The sequence below is a fragment of the Simochromis diagramma genome, unplaced genomic scaffold (genome assembly GCF_900408965.1).
Source record: "Simochromis diagramma unplaced genomic scaffold, fSimDia1.1 OVJJ01000320.1, whole genome shotgun sequence".
Lineage (NCBI taxonomy): Eukaryota > Metazoa > Chordata > Actinopteri > Cichliformes > Cichlidae > Simochromis > Simochromis diagramma.
The window spans coordinates 10,866,492-10,880,565 of record NW_024386773.1 but is presented as its reverse complement, the minus strand read 5'-3'; the positions used below and the strand labels follow the sequence as shown (position 1 = coordinate 10,880,565).

The following is a 14,074-nucleotide window of genomic DNA, read 5'->3' as shown; positions in this document are numbered from 1 at the left end:
ACCCCCCAAAAAAATATTAGCCTCAGAGGGCAGTTAGTTACTCGGCACTTCCATCCGTTTGCAGGATAAAAAGAAAGCATATGAGAAACAGAAAGAAACAGAGGTACAAGGGAGGTTGTGTTTGTTATTTGATAAAGCCTCCCTTATAACCTCAGCATGTTGTGCAATAGCGCTGGCTCTCCTTCAACTCTGCGGCGTGCCACTTCAAATTAGTCGCTTGTGGAGAGGGTCTGCCCCATCTTTGCAAAATGCATTAGTACACCACTCAGAGCCTCATACAGCCTAGGGTTAAACACAAATTATATCATTTCTGTCATCCAATCAAATCAGAGCGACCTCTTGACCTGCGAGATGAGTCAAATGCATAATGAAATATGACATGACACAAAAGCTCTGATTCTAATCTGTTCTGACACGCGATCAGATGAGGATGACCTCCTGACCTTGACTGACAAGTGAGACGGGCACTTGGAACAGGATATATGAAGGAAGAAAAAGGGAAACTTAAAAGGAAAGGGGAGAAACACGTGCAATTAGAAAGGCTGGTTTGAGTCAGTGGTAGGTTAGTTAGTAATCAGCTCAGGGTCTGGGGCGAATAGGGCCATCTGCATCTTTTGACTTTAGACAGTTGGTGCTCACCTTAATTATTCTCTCCATATTTTCCTTTCTTCCCATTTGTTTCTCCGTGGGGTTTATGTCTTTGAAAGGGTTTATTTCCTCTCTCCTCACCCTCCTGTGCCACTCATTCACTGAACACATCCCAAGTGCAGCATCTCAGTCCCCAGAGTTCCTGTTATGATTTCTAAACAGTAAAATACTGACAGATAAATAAAGCAGCTGGGCTGTTTTAGAGGGAGATGAGATGACAGAGGGATGGATAGGAAGGGGGCTGATCGGGGTCTAAGGAACGTGGAATAGGGCCAGAACTATTGGGGCTTCACAAGGGACAGAGCTGAATGGGCAAGCCAAGAGAGGAAGAGGAAAGTGAAGGTGTAGGGTGGCTGTAACTGGATCTCCTGCCCATTTCCATTCCCACTCTTGTAAGATATAGTAGCAGAGGAACAGCTATGGCTTTAATTAAGCCTGAGTTGAAGGAAAGAGATGGATAGATTAAAGAAGACGCTAAGAGAAACAAGAAAGGGTATCAACAACAGCAAGCCAAGAGTTCACGGCTCTTAGATTATGTGTTTGAAAATAACTGATCTCTGTTGTCAGACAAGCATTATTTGCCTTTGCTGTATTACATTAAAACAAGAGCTTTGTGTACACTAGTAAACAGGATCATTTTTGAATATACAGTATAAGCCTCCTTTTGCGAGAGCAGTGACAGAGGGAATAAAAAAGTTGATGCTCTTAAATTCATCCCAAAGATAAATCCACTGTTTTCTTCATAAACCGGACTGCATGGAGTGAGAGATAACAAGGCCTTACTTGGCTTGCAGAGTGCTGCACGGTGAATTTTGGGAAGGTGTCAGAACGAAGAGTGCCAGAGGTGATGGAAGCGGTGATGTATGGGTATTTCAAGCATAAATCACTGCTTTGACAAAGCTCTTCAATAAGCAGATAAGTCCATATTAGCGGCGAGACAGATATGTCATCGTCTGTCTCTGAGCCGTCGGTCCCACCCTCTTTGCGAAACAGACGTTGACTTGGGAGGACACCGGACTCTTTCGTCCATGTGGAACGCAAGGATCCGGTCTGAAAACACAGCACTTACTGTGTCACTTGATGTCATGCTAGTGGAGATATTCCCAGTCTGTGGCCCACCTGTCAAAATAATGTTTGCGTCATGAAATTCCTTTGATTTCAAGACGAAGCTAAAAAAAAGCAAATATTGTGAATACAGCTGAAAATAATGTTTAATGTCATTATTATCTTGTCATTATGTGTCAGATTTAAAATGCTAAAAAAAAAAAAGAATATTTAGAGTTGTCACTGAAAGAGGACAATTAGTTAGTTATCAAAATAAACAGTAGTTTATTATCTGTCAGTTGCTGCTTAATAGCCTGATAATTTTATGCCAGAGCAACATTATGCCAGGAGGTCCAACATTATGCTATGTAATGTTGAAAAAGGTAAGTAGCTTTTAACCGAACATATGAATTGCAATTGACAGATGAGAATTTTAAAATGGATGTGCAATTTAATATTAAATGGGCGACGTCCCAAATCCTGATTTCTACAGGCATCATAACAATAATCTAATAAGTAGAAGAATATAGAGATAATGAGCCATTAGCCACAGTCAATATCATCTCCAGAAGGCCTTGAATACTCAGGCAGTGTTACAGAGGGAGGGAGAGATCTGTGCCAAATAAAAGACAAGCTGGAAAGCTCCCCAATCAATGTTATTTTCTCTCTCAGTCCCAGACCAACTGTCTATTCATCTGTTTCTTTCAAATGAAAGGTGTGCTGGTATGTAACACTTACAGTCGAGAGATCTGTCTCTTAATTAAAATGTTACAGATTGCATTCGCTCGCACTGAAGACAACATACTGTGTATTGGAAATAATGTTCCCTATAGTGTACCGCATTGATCAGATGAGGAAAATAAAGCATGGTGAAAAACAGAGTGTTGAAAATAGAATCTGCTGCTTTTTGAAGGAGAACAGCCCCGACTATTGAAAGTAAACCAATGATGAGTACCTCAGAGGAAAAAAGGGAAAAAAACAGGGGCTGTATGTTTGAAAAGCTACTTCCATACTAGGACACATGCTGGTCTATACGATCCATCAAATACATTGCCTTGGTTTGGATTTTACTTTCAAAGAAGAAAAGAGTATACATTAGCCAGAGTGTACATGTGGCTCTGTACATGCAATCTCATTCTGAATAGAGGCATATGAATAATTTATCTTGCCACAATCCAACTGGGAATGTCCTTGGTATTTACATTTTATCATCAAGGGCACTGGATGAGCCTTCATAGCAATCCAACACATGACACATCTTCTGTCCTTGTCCCTCTGCACAATCAAAGGCAATAGATGGGACCAGAAAAGTGTTTCTGTAGCTTGGATGTAGATTAATTTACTGAGAAAACAAAAGATTGATAAACACGCTACATGATGACTAAGCATGGTGGTCTTTAGATTACATAGCGGTCTATTACAGTCAGAGTCAAGCACATGGTGGCTCAGAGGGACTCGCACGGGGACTCATTTCACACAATAGCTCCAATGTTTACAACAGACAATTTAGTTTCCTTCCAACAATTATGAGGGAAATTGAATCTCAGGAAATGTTCGTTTTCTTGTCCATTAGACCAAACAATAACACTATCCCCAAAGGTTTACAAAAACATCTGTCTTCAAAGGACAGTCCAGAAAATTAATATCAACTTGCTTGCAGGCTATGTCAGGACAAAGTAAATCAAATTGAGGCAATCGTTTACTAAATGTTACGCCAAATGAAAAGAAAGAGAGAAAAAAGAAAGAGGATTAATTCTAAGTGTGTCTCTATACTCTTGATTCAACAGTGAAAACCTCCTGTTTTTGCCATTACGCTTAAGATGTGTGCTTTAGACTCTTCTTATTGACATTCTTATTGTTGCAAAATTAAATTTATCTCATGTGGCTTTGCGCTCGTTGCTCCACGTGGGATTTAAATAGAAAAACTGTCTCGGGTTTTTTTCATTCCAAGGATGTAAAATGCTTATTCATACTACTTTATCTGTAATTGATGTGCTCAAAAATTACAAAATAGGCCATTGCACTTACCTTGATACTAAAACAGGGTTGAGAGAAAAACAAGAAAAAAAGCGCCCCGTATCCTTTCTTCTTCCTTCCATCTCCACATGCCCCTTATTTTCTAAAAGTATCTGTTTGAGAGATAAATGACCGCTCTGCTGCCGAGGATGACAGCCTACACAAAGATGATATTGAATTGATTTCAGAAATGTTGCAGAACTGACTGTTTGATGTATACTGCTAGACATGAATCATAAAAATTCTATTAAAAAACCCTTGAATGGCTGACACCAGAATATTATTTGTGATGATTAATTTGACTCAGTCATTACAATGGGAGTCAAGTTGGATCGTCTCAGACAAAATTGCTTTTCATTCCCCGTTGAATTTCCCTGCTATTTTTCTTTTCTTCTTGCTCTGTGCAGAACCCTGATCTGATTGGACTTACTGTGTTAGAGAGACAGCACGCGAATAGAGACTGTTGGTCTGCTATATTACTGATCGCTGAGCATTGTTTTGTTTTTTTGTTCCAAAATGAGTCGTTTAACATTTGAAGGAAAATTATACCTAATGTAGCAAAATGACAGATCAGAAGAGCCTTTGTGGAATTTCTAGCTTGACAAAATAAAATAACACAATAAAGTTAATGCTTGTAATCACAATGTTTAGCATATGCAAGTACACACACACACACATATATATATTCTTTTCATGTAACTTCTGGAAAAAATGTCCTTCTGTTTGTTGGAAATGAATGCAATCTACTCAAAAACAGAATTTTTTTCTTTAGTTCCCTGTTTGGGAACCATTAGATTTATTTGTAAATTTTGCAATAGCATGGTTTTCTCTAATATGTGAGTAGAGAATTGTAGTTGACTTGCCCATAACCTGTAGTTGCAGAGACACGTATGTCCAACCTTGCATAGAGCAATTTATCTTGCAACGCACCTGCTTTGTGACATTAATGATTTAGCTGCGAGTTTACATTTATGGAAGTGTTTGCTGGGCGGGGCATTCACCACTCCTGACAGCTCAAGTAGCCATTTCCACTTTGCATTGTCTACTGTAGAAAAACTACAAAACACTGTATATTTCTACATTTGCAGCCTGTGCGTAATAATCACAGGGACTTAAATTGGATTGATTTTCAGTTTCTGCTTAATGAAAACAGTGTATTTCACTTTATTTCTTTTTCTGTCTGTCCCACCACAGAGCTACACAGGTCAGACAGGTGGCAGTGGGGGAGGAGGAGGAGGTGGCGGCACTTCAAGCGGAAATGGAGCCGGGGACGAAGACTATGAGATCCCACCTATCACTCCACCTAACCACCCCGAACCTCCTCTTCTTCACCTGATGGAGCACGAGTCTACAGGCTACCTCGGTCACTCGTTGCCACACAATGGGCTCATCAACCCGTATTCCTACCCAGAGCTGCCCACACTTATGATGTCGAACATGCTGGGACAGGACAGCCACCTCGTATCCAGCCAAATGCCCTCGGTGAGTAGCGCACATTTAATCACAGTAAGAAAAATATTTAATACTTGGGAGTGATGAGTGTTGGTCTTAATGTTAAACTTAACTTGTTCTGGCTCATGCCTAAAAGAAGAAATGCAAATTATGAAGCAAGCAATGTCAACACATAGGATGAAATGATGATGGAGCAAACTTTTTTTGTCATTTTAAAGCATTTTGTGTATTTTAAGCATGAAAAATAATTTCAATATCTTAGCCTTGTACCAAGGGAAAATGTCGTTTTCAAGGCACAGTAAATGGGGCTAAGTAGGGAACTGAATGATTGTTCAGCAGTTGCCATGTCAGCTCTAATGCATGGAGAAAAGGATTGTGGGTAAATCCATCAACATCATATCTGCCTCGACAGCAGGCATCGGTCAATCTGTCAGGCCTTCAAACATGAATACGTGCTGATTACTCCCTCAGCTCCACACAGAACTGCTCCTCTACAAATTAGCATCTCCAAACCATAATTGCATTCATGAGAACTGTTGGAAATAGAGCAGGTTACTATCACAACAAATGAGCTCTGCAAAGCTTATGCATCAAACATATGAGTAGACTGCATTAAGCAAATAATCTGTTTAGCAGTTTAGCAGTATACCATGCACAGTGCCCTAAATGTGTAATATAGCTTGAATTTGAAACTTTGAAGTTCAAATTAATGTATATATTAATAAAGATAAAAATGTCCCGTATATATGGAAAAGATGGCTGATGTTTTGATTGTAGGTCCCAAAGAAAGAACAGAAATGGTTAATAGTGTTAACGTACGATTTTTTTGTGTGACAGACGATGACTGGAAAGACAGTAATTTTAAACATTCATAGCTTTATTGATACTGACTTGTATTATAAAACAATGCAGAAATAGTAACGCATACAGCTGTGCTGTTCTAGAAAAGGAGATGTTTTCTTCTTGTTCTTTCACGGTATCATCAAGTACAAACATCAGCAGTGTGTTTTGTCTCTGGCCACACAATAAAGATATATGTTATACATATGAATATCAAGGTCAGGCATATTGTGTAACGTTCGTGATAAACAGAAGACAAGCAGCAATCAAAATATTTCCCAGTAAAGATCTAAACATTCTTTGCATTATATATACTTTAATGCTGGAATACTCCCACAAGGTATTGGATTCATATGTCATTTATCTTCATATTCATTTCACATTTTGGTCATGACCTTTACTGCGGAGACATTGGTTGATTGGCCAGTCTTTCCCTCTGCAGTCAGGATATTTGTTACTGCTACAGAGGGCCACACTCTGTGGTTTTAATAGATTGAATACAGCAGGCTGGGTGATAAAAATGCATGAGATTTTAAATGTTCAACTCACACATGATGAACTTGTGTTTAAAGCACATGTAATGCAGCTCCTGGTAACCGCTAGGGAATCTGATAGCACTGGTGGATAAAATGATGCTTTTGGTTTTGAAAACAGAGATGAAAATTATTTTCAGCACATTTTGTAAATGTTCTATGTTACATGAATTTAATTCAAATTTTGTGTGCTTTAACACATAAGCACACTAATCAGGAAACAGGTTAAGAGATATTACACCACAGTTAAAATGATCTCTGATCTTTTGCATTTTGCAAGTAAACTCCCAGATCTTGCTACTTCTGACTTTTTATAAAAGAGCTCTTGAATACATTTGGGGATCTTTTCAGAGCTCTGCTTCAACTTCACTTCAAAAAAGCAGCATATAAAGTGAACTCTGAATTTTTTTAATCAAATAGTCTGGCTGGCAAAACTACCAAACCGTAGCAGAGGTTCATTTGTGCTGAGAACGGAGTGTCTATTAAATTGGTGCCTCACCTTGACACAGTCTGTTGAGCAGAGTAATTAAGCAAACTCTGCAGTTCAAACATGAGTTGCTATCATTATGAATATCTCACTTGACATGGGTAGATAAATAATACAGGTTCATTCGAATTTTAATCTATTTTTGGTAGCTAAAAAACACAATGTACAGTGCAGCTGTGTCTGCTCGCATTGAACAACGTGTGTGTGTCCAAGTGTGTCTGTGCGTTTTTGTGTCTTTACTATAAACAATATATCTGCTGTTGAAATGGATCCACTACATCTGGAGGTCAGGCCTTATATTCAATCTTGAGCACATTGAAAAAAAAATCCATTAGGGTTCATCTTTCCTGCATCAGCCATTCTATTGTGGTGCTGCAGTGAGATCTGTTTTCATCAGGCAGATTCAATACGTGAGCTGGGCAATGAAAAGAGTGCAATAGAGTTGAATGAAGAAAGGAGGGGTGAGGATAGAGTGAGAGAGAGAGAGATGGAGAGAGGGAGAAAGAGAGAGCAGGGCATTGTGGGGAGGAACGCTAGAAGAAAAAAGTAACTCTTATTCAAAATGAGCGTATACGTCCAGTTTTTGTACCTCCTGGATTTCATTATTAGATATTTTAAAGATAATTCAGTTGAGTGAAATGGGGTTATTCTGTCTCAACAAAAGGCTGAGAGCCTCTGGTTTTTAAATTTGTGCCTGTGTGATTCAAGTATGAGGACATTTGAAAGTACTCCAATGCAGGTGCAACAATATAAACATGAAATAAATAGGGCAATTATATAACAAAAAGGATTTAGACTCAAGCAGCATCGCAGCAACAGATGATCATAGCTGTTGAAGAGAACAGAGAGGGTGTGTTTTGTTTGTTGTGAAAGGGTGAACTGCGGGGCTAAAGAGTGTTTAAATCAGGCAGATTTAACTGTGGCCATGGATCTTAAAAATTTATAAAAAATGATTGATTGCACATATGCCAAAGCATGAATAATACAGAACAAGACTGAAGGTTTATTGCATTTTCTTTATTGACAATAAATTGCATTAAAATACACAAATTAAGGGTGTGTGTATCTAACGCTTGGTGCTTTTGGAATCTCATTTTTCTTTCCTCCTGTTAAAGATGTAAATCTTTGAAAATATGTAACAAACGTCAAGCTTAATTTATTTGGAAAGTACATTTATGAAACAGCTGGGCACTGTAGTCTTTAGTAAATAGCAAAACATGACAAAATAGTTGATTTAGAGGTAAATTTGTTGGACAAGCAGCCAGTTAATACGCATTTGCCTGCTAGAGATTACTTGTGATTACTTTAAAAAAAAACTTTCTCAGTTATTCCCATTATTTTTATTCATTTATTCATTTTAGCATTTTTGGCTGGCTTGGTGGAAGCGTGTTGCGTTTTGGGGCCCAGAACTGACCATAAATGGATGAGACCAGTGAGCACTAAGCTACCAGCTAACATTAGCAAGGTAGTTATTAAGCTAGCTCTAGCATGCAGACCAGAGCTAGGTGGTCTGTGTGCAAACATTAAAACATTAAAATGAGCACAGATTCTTGGATGGGCTGTATGGGCAGTGTTCAAAGCTAGCTGTCAATCAGGGTGGACACACCCCGACTTTTGATCTATGTCAGTATCCAAAGAAATAAGGTATAAAGCAACTTTCTTTTTTTTTAATTTAACAGGCTGTAAACATGGTTTTAAATGCAGTTAAGTGGTCATTGGAGGAACTTAAATCTTTGTCAGTTCAGAGTTTTTCCATCTCCAGAGGTTAAAAGACTGCAAATACAAAGAATATGTGCTCATAACCTTAGAGTTTGCCTATGCAGACAGCATTTAGTTGATTGATCACTCACTTCTAATCTCTGTAGTAATTTGATAAAAGTAACAGGGGTATTTATTCATTTTCTCCACTTTGCTGCCTCTCAAAACCCTCTAAAGCAAAACTGATTGCACTTTCCTGATTTTGTGAGGAGGCCATTTTCAATTCAGATTTTTTTCTTTTTCTTTCCTTTCTCTTTTGGATGATGGTTATTGTGTCTGAAGCTCCTCCTGGTCAAACCTGATATCTTTCAAAGAGCTCTTTTCTCGATGTTTTGATGCACTTGGCAGCCCCCCCATTCCCTCCCAGCCCCCCACCTCACCACTTTCCCTCGTTCTCTCTCCCCTCTCTCCCTGTCTCTGGTGCTCTCTCTGTTAATGCCCCCACTGCCATAGCATCTACAAGTTCCAAAACACATTAGACATTTAATAGCCTTGCTCAGGTTGCATTGATCCTATCAATACAGCCCAGAATGATACACATCTCTGTTGCTGCTGATTTCTGGCCTCATTGTTTTCTGTTACATCTGTCTTTGCACTAAACTATACATATATTTTATATCCACCTTTTGCCTGTGCTGTGACCACTGCATCTGCAATATGTTTAAACAGGACAGCTTCATATTCAATTATGATATATTTATAATGGTCCCCAGTTGCCAGCAACTGGAATAAATTATCCTTTTTTTTCATGTTCCTCAATTGTGCATGCAGTATTAGCCATCATCAAACTGGCTCAAGTGTGATGTTTTGAATATGTAACAGATGATGAATGTATAATCAGCCAGGAGATGTTATGCATAACAGCTAAGTATTAGCTGAGAGATCTATATGCACGAGCAGCCTTAGTTTCATCAAACATCCAGGTATTATCTCCCCCCCTTTTTTTTCTTTTCTCAGAATACACGATGTGAATCTGCTTGAATGAGGGTCAGTTTATTTGTAATGAGGGTGTGTGGCGCTCTAAAGATCTGCCTGCTGCATTCATATTCAAATTCCATCCTCTAATTTCTTTTGTTACAAAATTTCAATGTAAGATTTTGCTCACAAGCTCTTTATCTTCATTTGTTGAGGTTAATTATCAAGTATTAATCCCATCTTGATTGTCACGTTAAGTTGGTTGGAAGCTTGCTCTTTTTCTTTCTTTCTTTTTTCTCACGAGGTATTAAGTGCTCCTGGCAGGTGCTCGCGCTCCAAGCCTGCGTGAAAGAAATATGAGCTGCAATGTCAACTGAACTTGTCACAGACAAGCTGGGATGAATTAATGATAAGAGAGCAGAGGTGTGTTTTAATGTTTTCTCTCTCTGATGGAGGGTCTCAGCAAACGTATTATCGCATACTGTACACCTGCTGGTTTTTGTATAAACATGAAACAGAAAAAAAGTGGATTAGAGATATGGCGATGCATTTATAGAGAAAATCACGGTCCGCATTTTAAGTTTAAAGAATAAAAACTATATCAACCAGCCTTCTGAGAAAGATTATAGTTAAATGTGTTTACACTTTTTCCATATGGACTTTAAAATTGTCTCGTGTGGTTTTTTTCCGACTTGCCTTTAAAGACTTTCGGCTCTCTGGGGCTTTGCTTGATTCTATACTTTTTATTCAGATGAAGAAAACCTATTTCTCCTTTGAAAGACCTTCATTTTAAGTCATTTTTTAAAGGGATTAGAGCGTCTGCAGAAAATGATGGAACGTCTGTCGCTTTTCACCACAGTTCAACAAGCTCAGTGATAGAATGGGACTTGTATTAGTTATTCCAATGTTGATTCAGGCACAGATGATTTTGAATGATCAATGCCACGAGTGGAACAAAATTCACTTGCTTGTTTGATGGCCCCTTGAAGTCTACAGGAAAGGGGAGGGCTGTTCTTTCAACTGCTTTCTTCGCCCCCCCCCCCCCCACACACACACACACACACACACACACACACACTTTTTTGTGATTATTTATTTTCAAATTGTCCCTTAGGCTAATGTTCCATTTTGGCATTTCACACCTCCCTCTCCCATAAATGAACCATCACAGCCATAAATCACTGGACAAACAGAGACTTGTGCAAACCCTGAAAGGTTCAAAGATTTATGTAACACATTCATGTTTTCCACTTCCTCATTTTAGTACTCCACGGGTAAAGCCTAGCTAATAAAAGGTCCTATTAATATTTCCTGTTGCTTAGCAACGGCAGGCAGCAAGTAATAGCATTCTGTGGAAAAATAGATGACCGATAAGGAAAAATTCAATTCTTTTCTCATCTCTTGGGAGAAAGTGCCTTATTTCTCTGGCAATGTGATATGAAACTGTAGTTGTATATTAAGAAATATCCTAAAAGAAATATAGGTTATTTTCCAATTTCACCATTTTAGAGGGATTTTTGTTGCAGCCCAGAATGGCAGCTCATCTTTTTTCTCTACCCCAATAATGTCAATTAACCTGCCAGATTAAGCTAAGAGGAGGATAAGATTTGACTTCATTTCTGTCTTTTTAATGAAAAATTCTAAAGGGATGGTGTCAAATAACACAGTCACTGGACTTTAAAAAGATCAGCTATGTGGGACAAATTGCATTTCATTTATATTGCATATGTAATTTAAACTTGTTTTGCACGAACACAGACCAGCTTCTGTTAAGTGCCATGTAAAACCCGTTCTAATAATACTTATCACCCCGATCACAGGTAACAGAAGAAGATCGTTGCAGTGGCAATTTTCAATTTAGATAATTCATCACATCATATTTCAAAAACATCAGAGTGAAATATGTGTTATCGCACACATGTTGTTGTCATTGTCCTCCTCTTATAGATTTGATAAACCACAGCGTTCAAGCAAAGAACAGAAGCTAAAGAAACAAACGCAGATTCAGCTGCAGCACATATCTAGTGTTATGAAGCAGATCCAAAGATAAGGGATTTCATATTACACTTAGCCACGCGCCCCTGCTGAGATTTATCATGCCATGAAATCATACCCATATTGCACTATGCCCTATCTCAACAATCCATCAGCCCATTCTGCTTTCACCACCAGGAATATTCAGCTGTGGCGGCAGTGGAGAACTATCCCATGTCATCTCATGCTCGGACGCCTCCTCTGCTGTGTCACCGGCCACTAGTTCAACGCAATACTGCCACTCTTTCTGTTAATGTCTATAAGTGTGGCTTCATTCACAGTGATTACAGTGCTGTAGCAAGCTAGTTGCTCTTGTGTTTGCCTTCCTTTCTAATACCAGACATGTATTCTGAGCTGTTCTTAAGCAAGAGACACCTTCCTCCTATTGTGCAATCACTATAAAAAAAGAAGTTTTGTAATCTGTTGCCATAATGTTTAAAACTTGAGGATGAGGTGAAGATCAGACATGTGTGAAAGTCTCTGGGCAAGAGGATTTTGCACACATCTATAACCTTGGCCTGACCTAGACTTGCATGATGCACACAGCACAATATTTTTCTTTAAGAATTGCATGGTTTTTGTTGTTTCTGTGTTCATTATTTCTGCATGCTGAATTTTTTTGTTGTGCAAGTATGGGCGCACCCACACACATGCACACAAAGTGCATTTGACACGGCAGTCAGGAGTCTCATTAGTGGGAGCAGAGGAGCCTTGCCTTCTGCTGTCAAGAGTGTGTGTCCCTACCGCTCCTCACAACCGTCTCCTGCATGTCATGTCAGGCAAGGCTCTGATTCTCTGACGCCGTGCTTTGTGAGGTGAGCTCAGAGACACGCCCGGGCTGAGAGAGAGCTAGGAAAGGAGAAAAAGGGACTGTGAGAAAGAACAAGAGAGACAGAATATTTAAAGAAAAAAAAACATAAGGAACTAGAAAGAGAACTGGAGGGGAGGAAAGAGGCAGAGACGCAGAGAGAAAAAGAGGAGAGAAAGAAGCAAAGGAGGTTCTAACATTAGCAGTAATGAGGAACATGGAGGCTGGTGCCGAGGGGGACATCATGACATTACTATCTGCAAATCAACCACTGCCTTTTTGCTGCTACTGATTCACCCTGAGAGATGTTCACGGTGCTACTGTACTTTTCAAAGCAACAGTCAGCCACCAGTGAAAATGCTTCAAGGTGAACTTTAATTACATCATTATTATTAATATCCTTGTTTACTTTTTTATTACTTTAATTCTCATTTTTGTGCGTTTAAAAGTCCTTCCTGCATTTTATGTGTTGGTATAGACTGTTTTTGGCTTTGGGATTTATAGTGGCAAATTCCATTTCAACACTGCGGCTACTTTAGGCGTTCTTTGAGTAAACTGCTTTTTCTCTCTCATAAAGTACGTGCTAAAACTCGTAATTATTCCCTTATACTGCTGGTTTGTGAGGTATTGCTGTTTTTCTGCCAGATTAATTACAGGATCACAGTTCAGCACGGGAGGTGCAAGAGCAAGTGTTTGATATTTTTCCTTTTGACTAGCATGTAATTGGAACGATTGAAAGTGACCTTAAAGTGTCTTGTTTTGGCAACACGGTGCCGTTGCCAAGCTAATAAATAAAATGAGGTTTTAATAGTGTGTTAGTAAATACAGTTGGCTGGTACTGTACCTGAAACAGGGCATCACACATTACATTAAATCAAAGCCACGTTGCCTTATGGCGTAATATAGATAATAAAATGTAGTCTTGACAACTTTCAAAACAATTTCTTACAACAACACTGATTCCCCTTCTAAAACATCCTGGCATCTATTGCCCATCATGTCTCTGTACTTAGCATCTGTCTGGTGTCACGAGACGGCAGATACAGCATTTTGCCTCTGCCTTTATAGTTAAGTAGAGTATGATTCATGAATCCACTCTCTTCTTCCCAGCTTGTGTAAATGACCCTCTTGGGTATATATAAGCTTGATAAACCAAAGACATGGATGAAGGGAGAGAGACAGAGGGATGGAGTGAGGAGGAGGTGGGAGGGGCGGGAGGCTCGACGGCTCTTTGAGGAACAGAGTTGTTAGCGCTTTGCCCTCGGGGTGAATGAGAAGTAGCTTTGAGGGCTGAGAGACCCAGGGTTGGCTCCCCCACCTAAAGGCGTGTTTACCACCTTGTTGCGCGGCGGCTGTGCTTTTGAAGGATCATTCTTGAACGCGCCTCTAATTAAAGCTGTCATGGCTGGGTGCCTGCAGGGATAATGTTCTATTATTATAGTCATTTGTTTCAATTAAACGCTGGCTGATTTTACAATAGCAGCCGTGAACCTGTGTGAGTGAGCCATCACTCTAAACAAGATGGCTCCAGTCAAGCAG

The 14,074-nt window shown here is 39.3% G+C and overlaps 1 protein-coding gene across 1 annotated transcript in view; it reads left to right on the top strand.

Annotated features, from left to right (window-relative positions):
- Positions 1-14,074, top strand: part of tox2 (TOX high mobility group box family member 2) — a 90,960-nt gene that overhangs the window by 54,603 nt on the left and 22,283 nt on the right. The window contains 1 exon segment of the mRNA XM_040007757.1: positions 4,903-5,190. Coding sequence (XP_039863691.1) covers positions 4,903-5,190 — 288 coding nt within the window.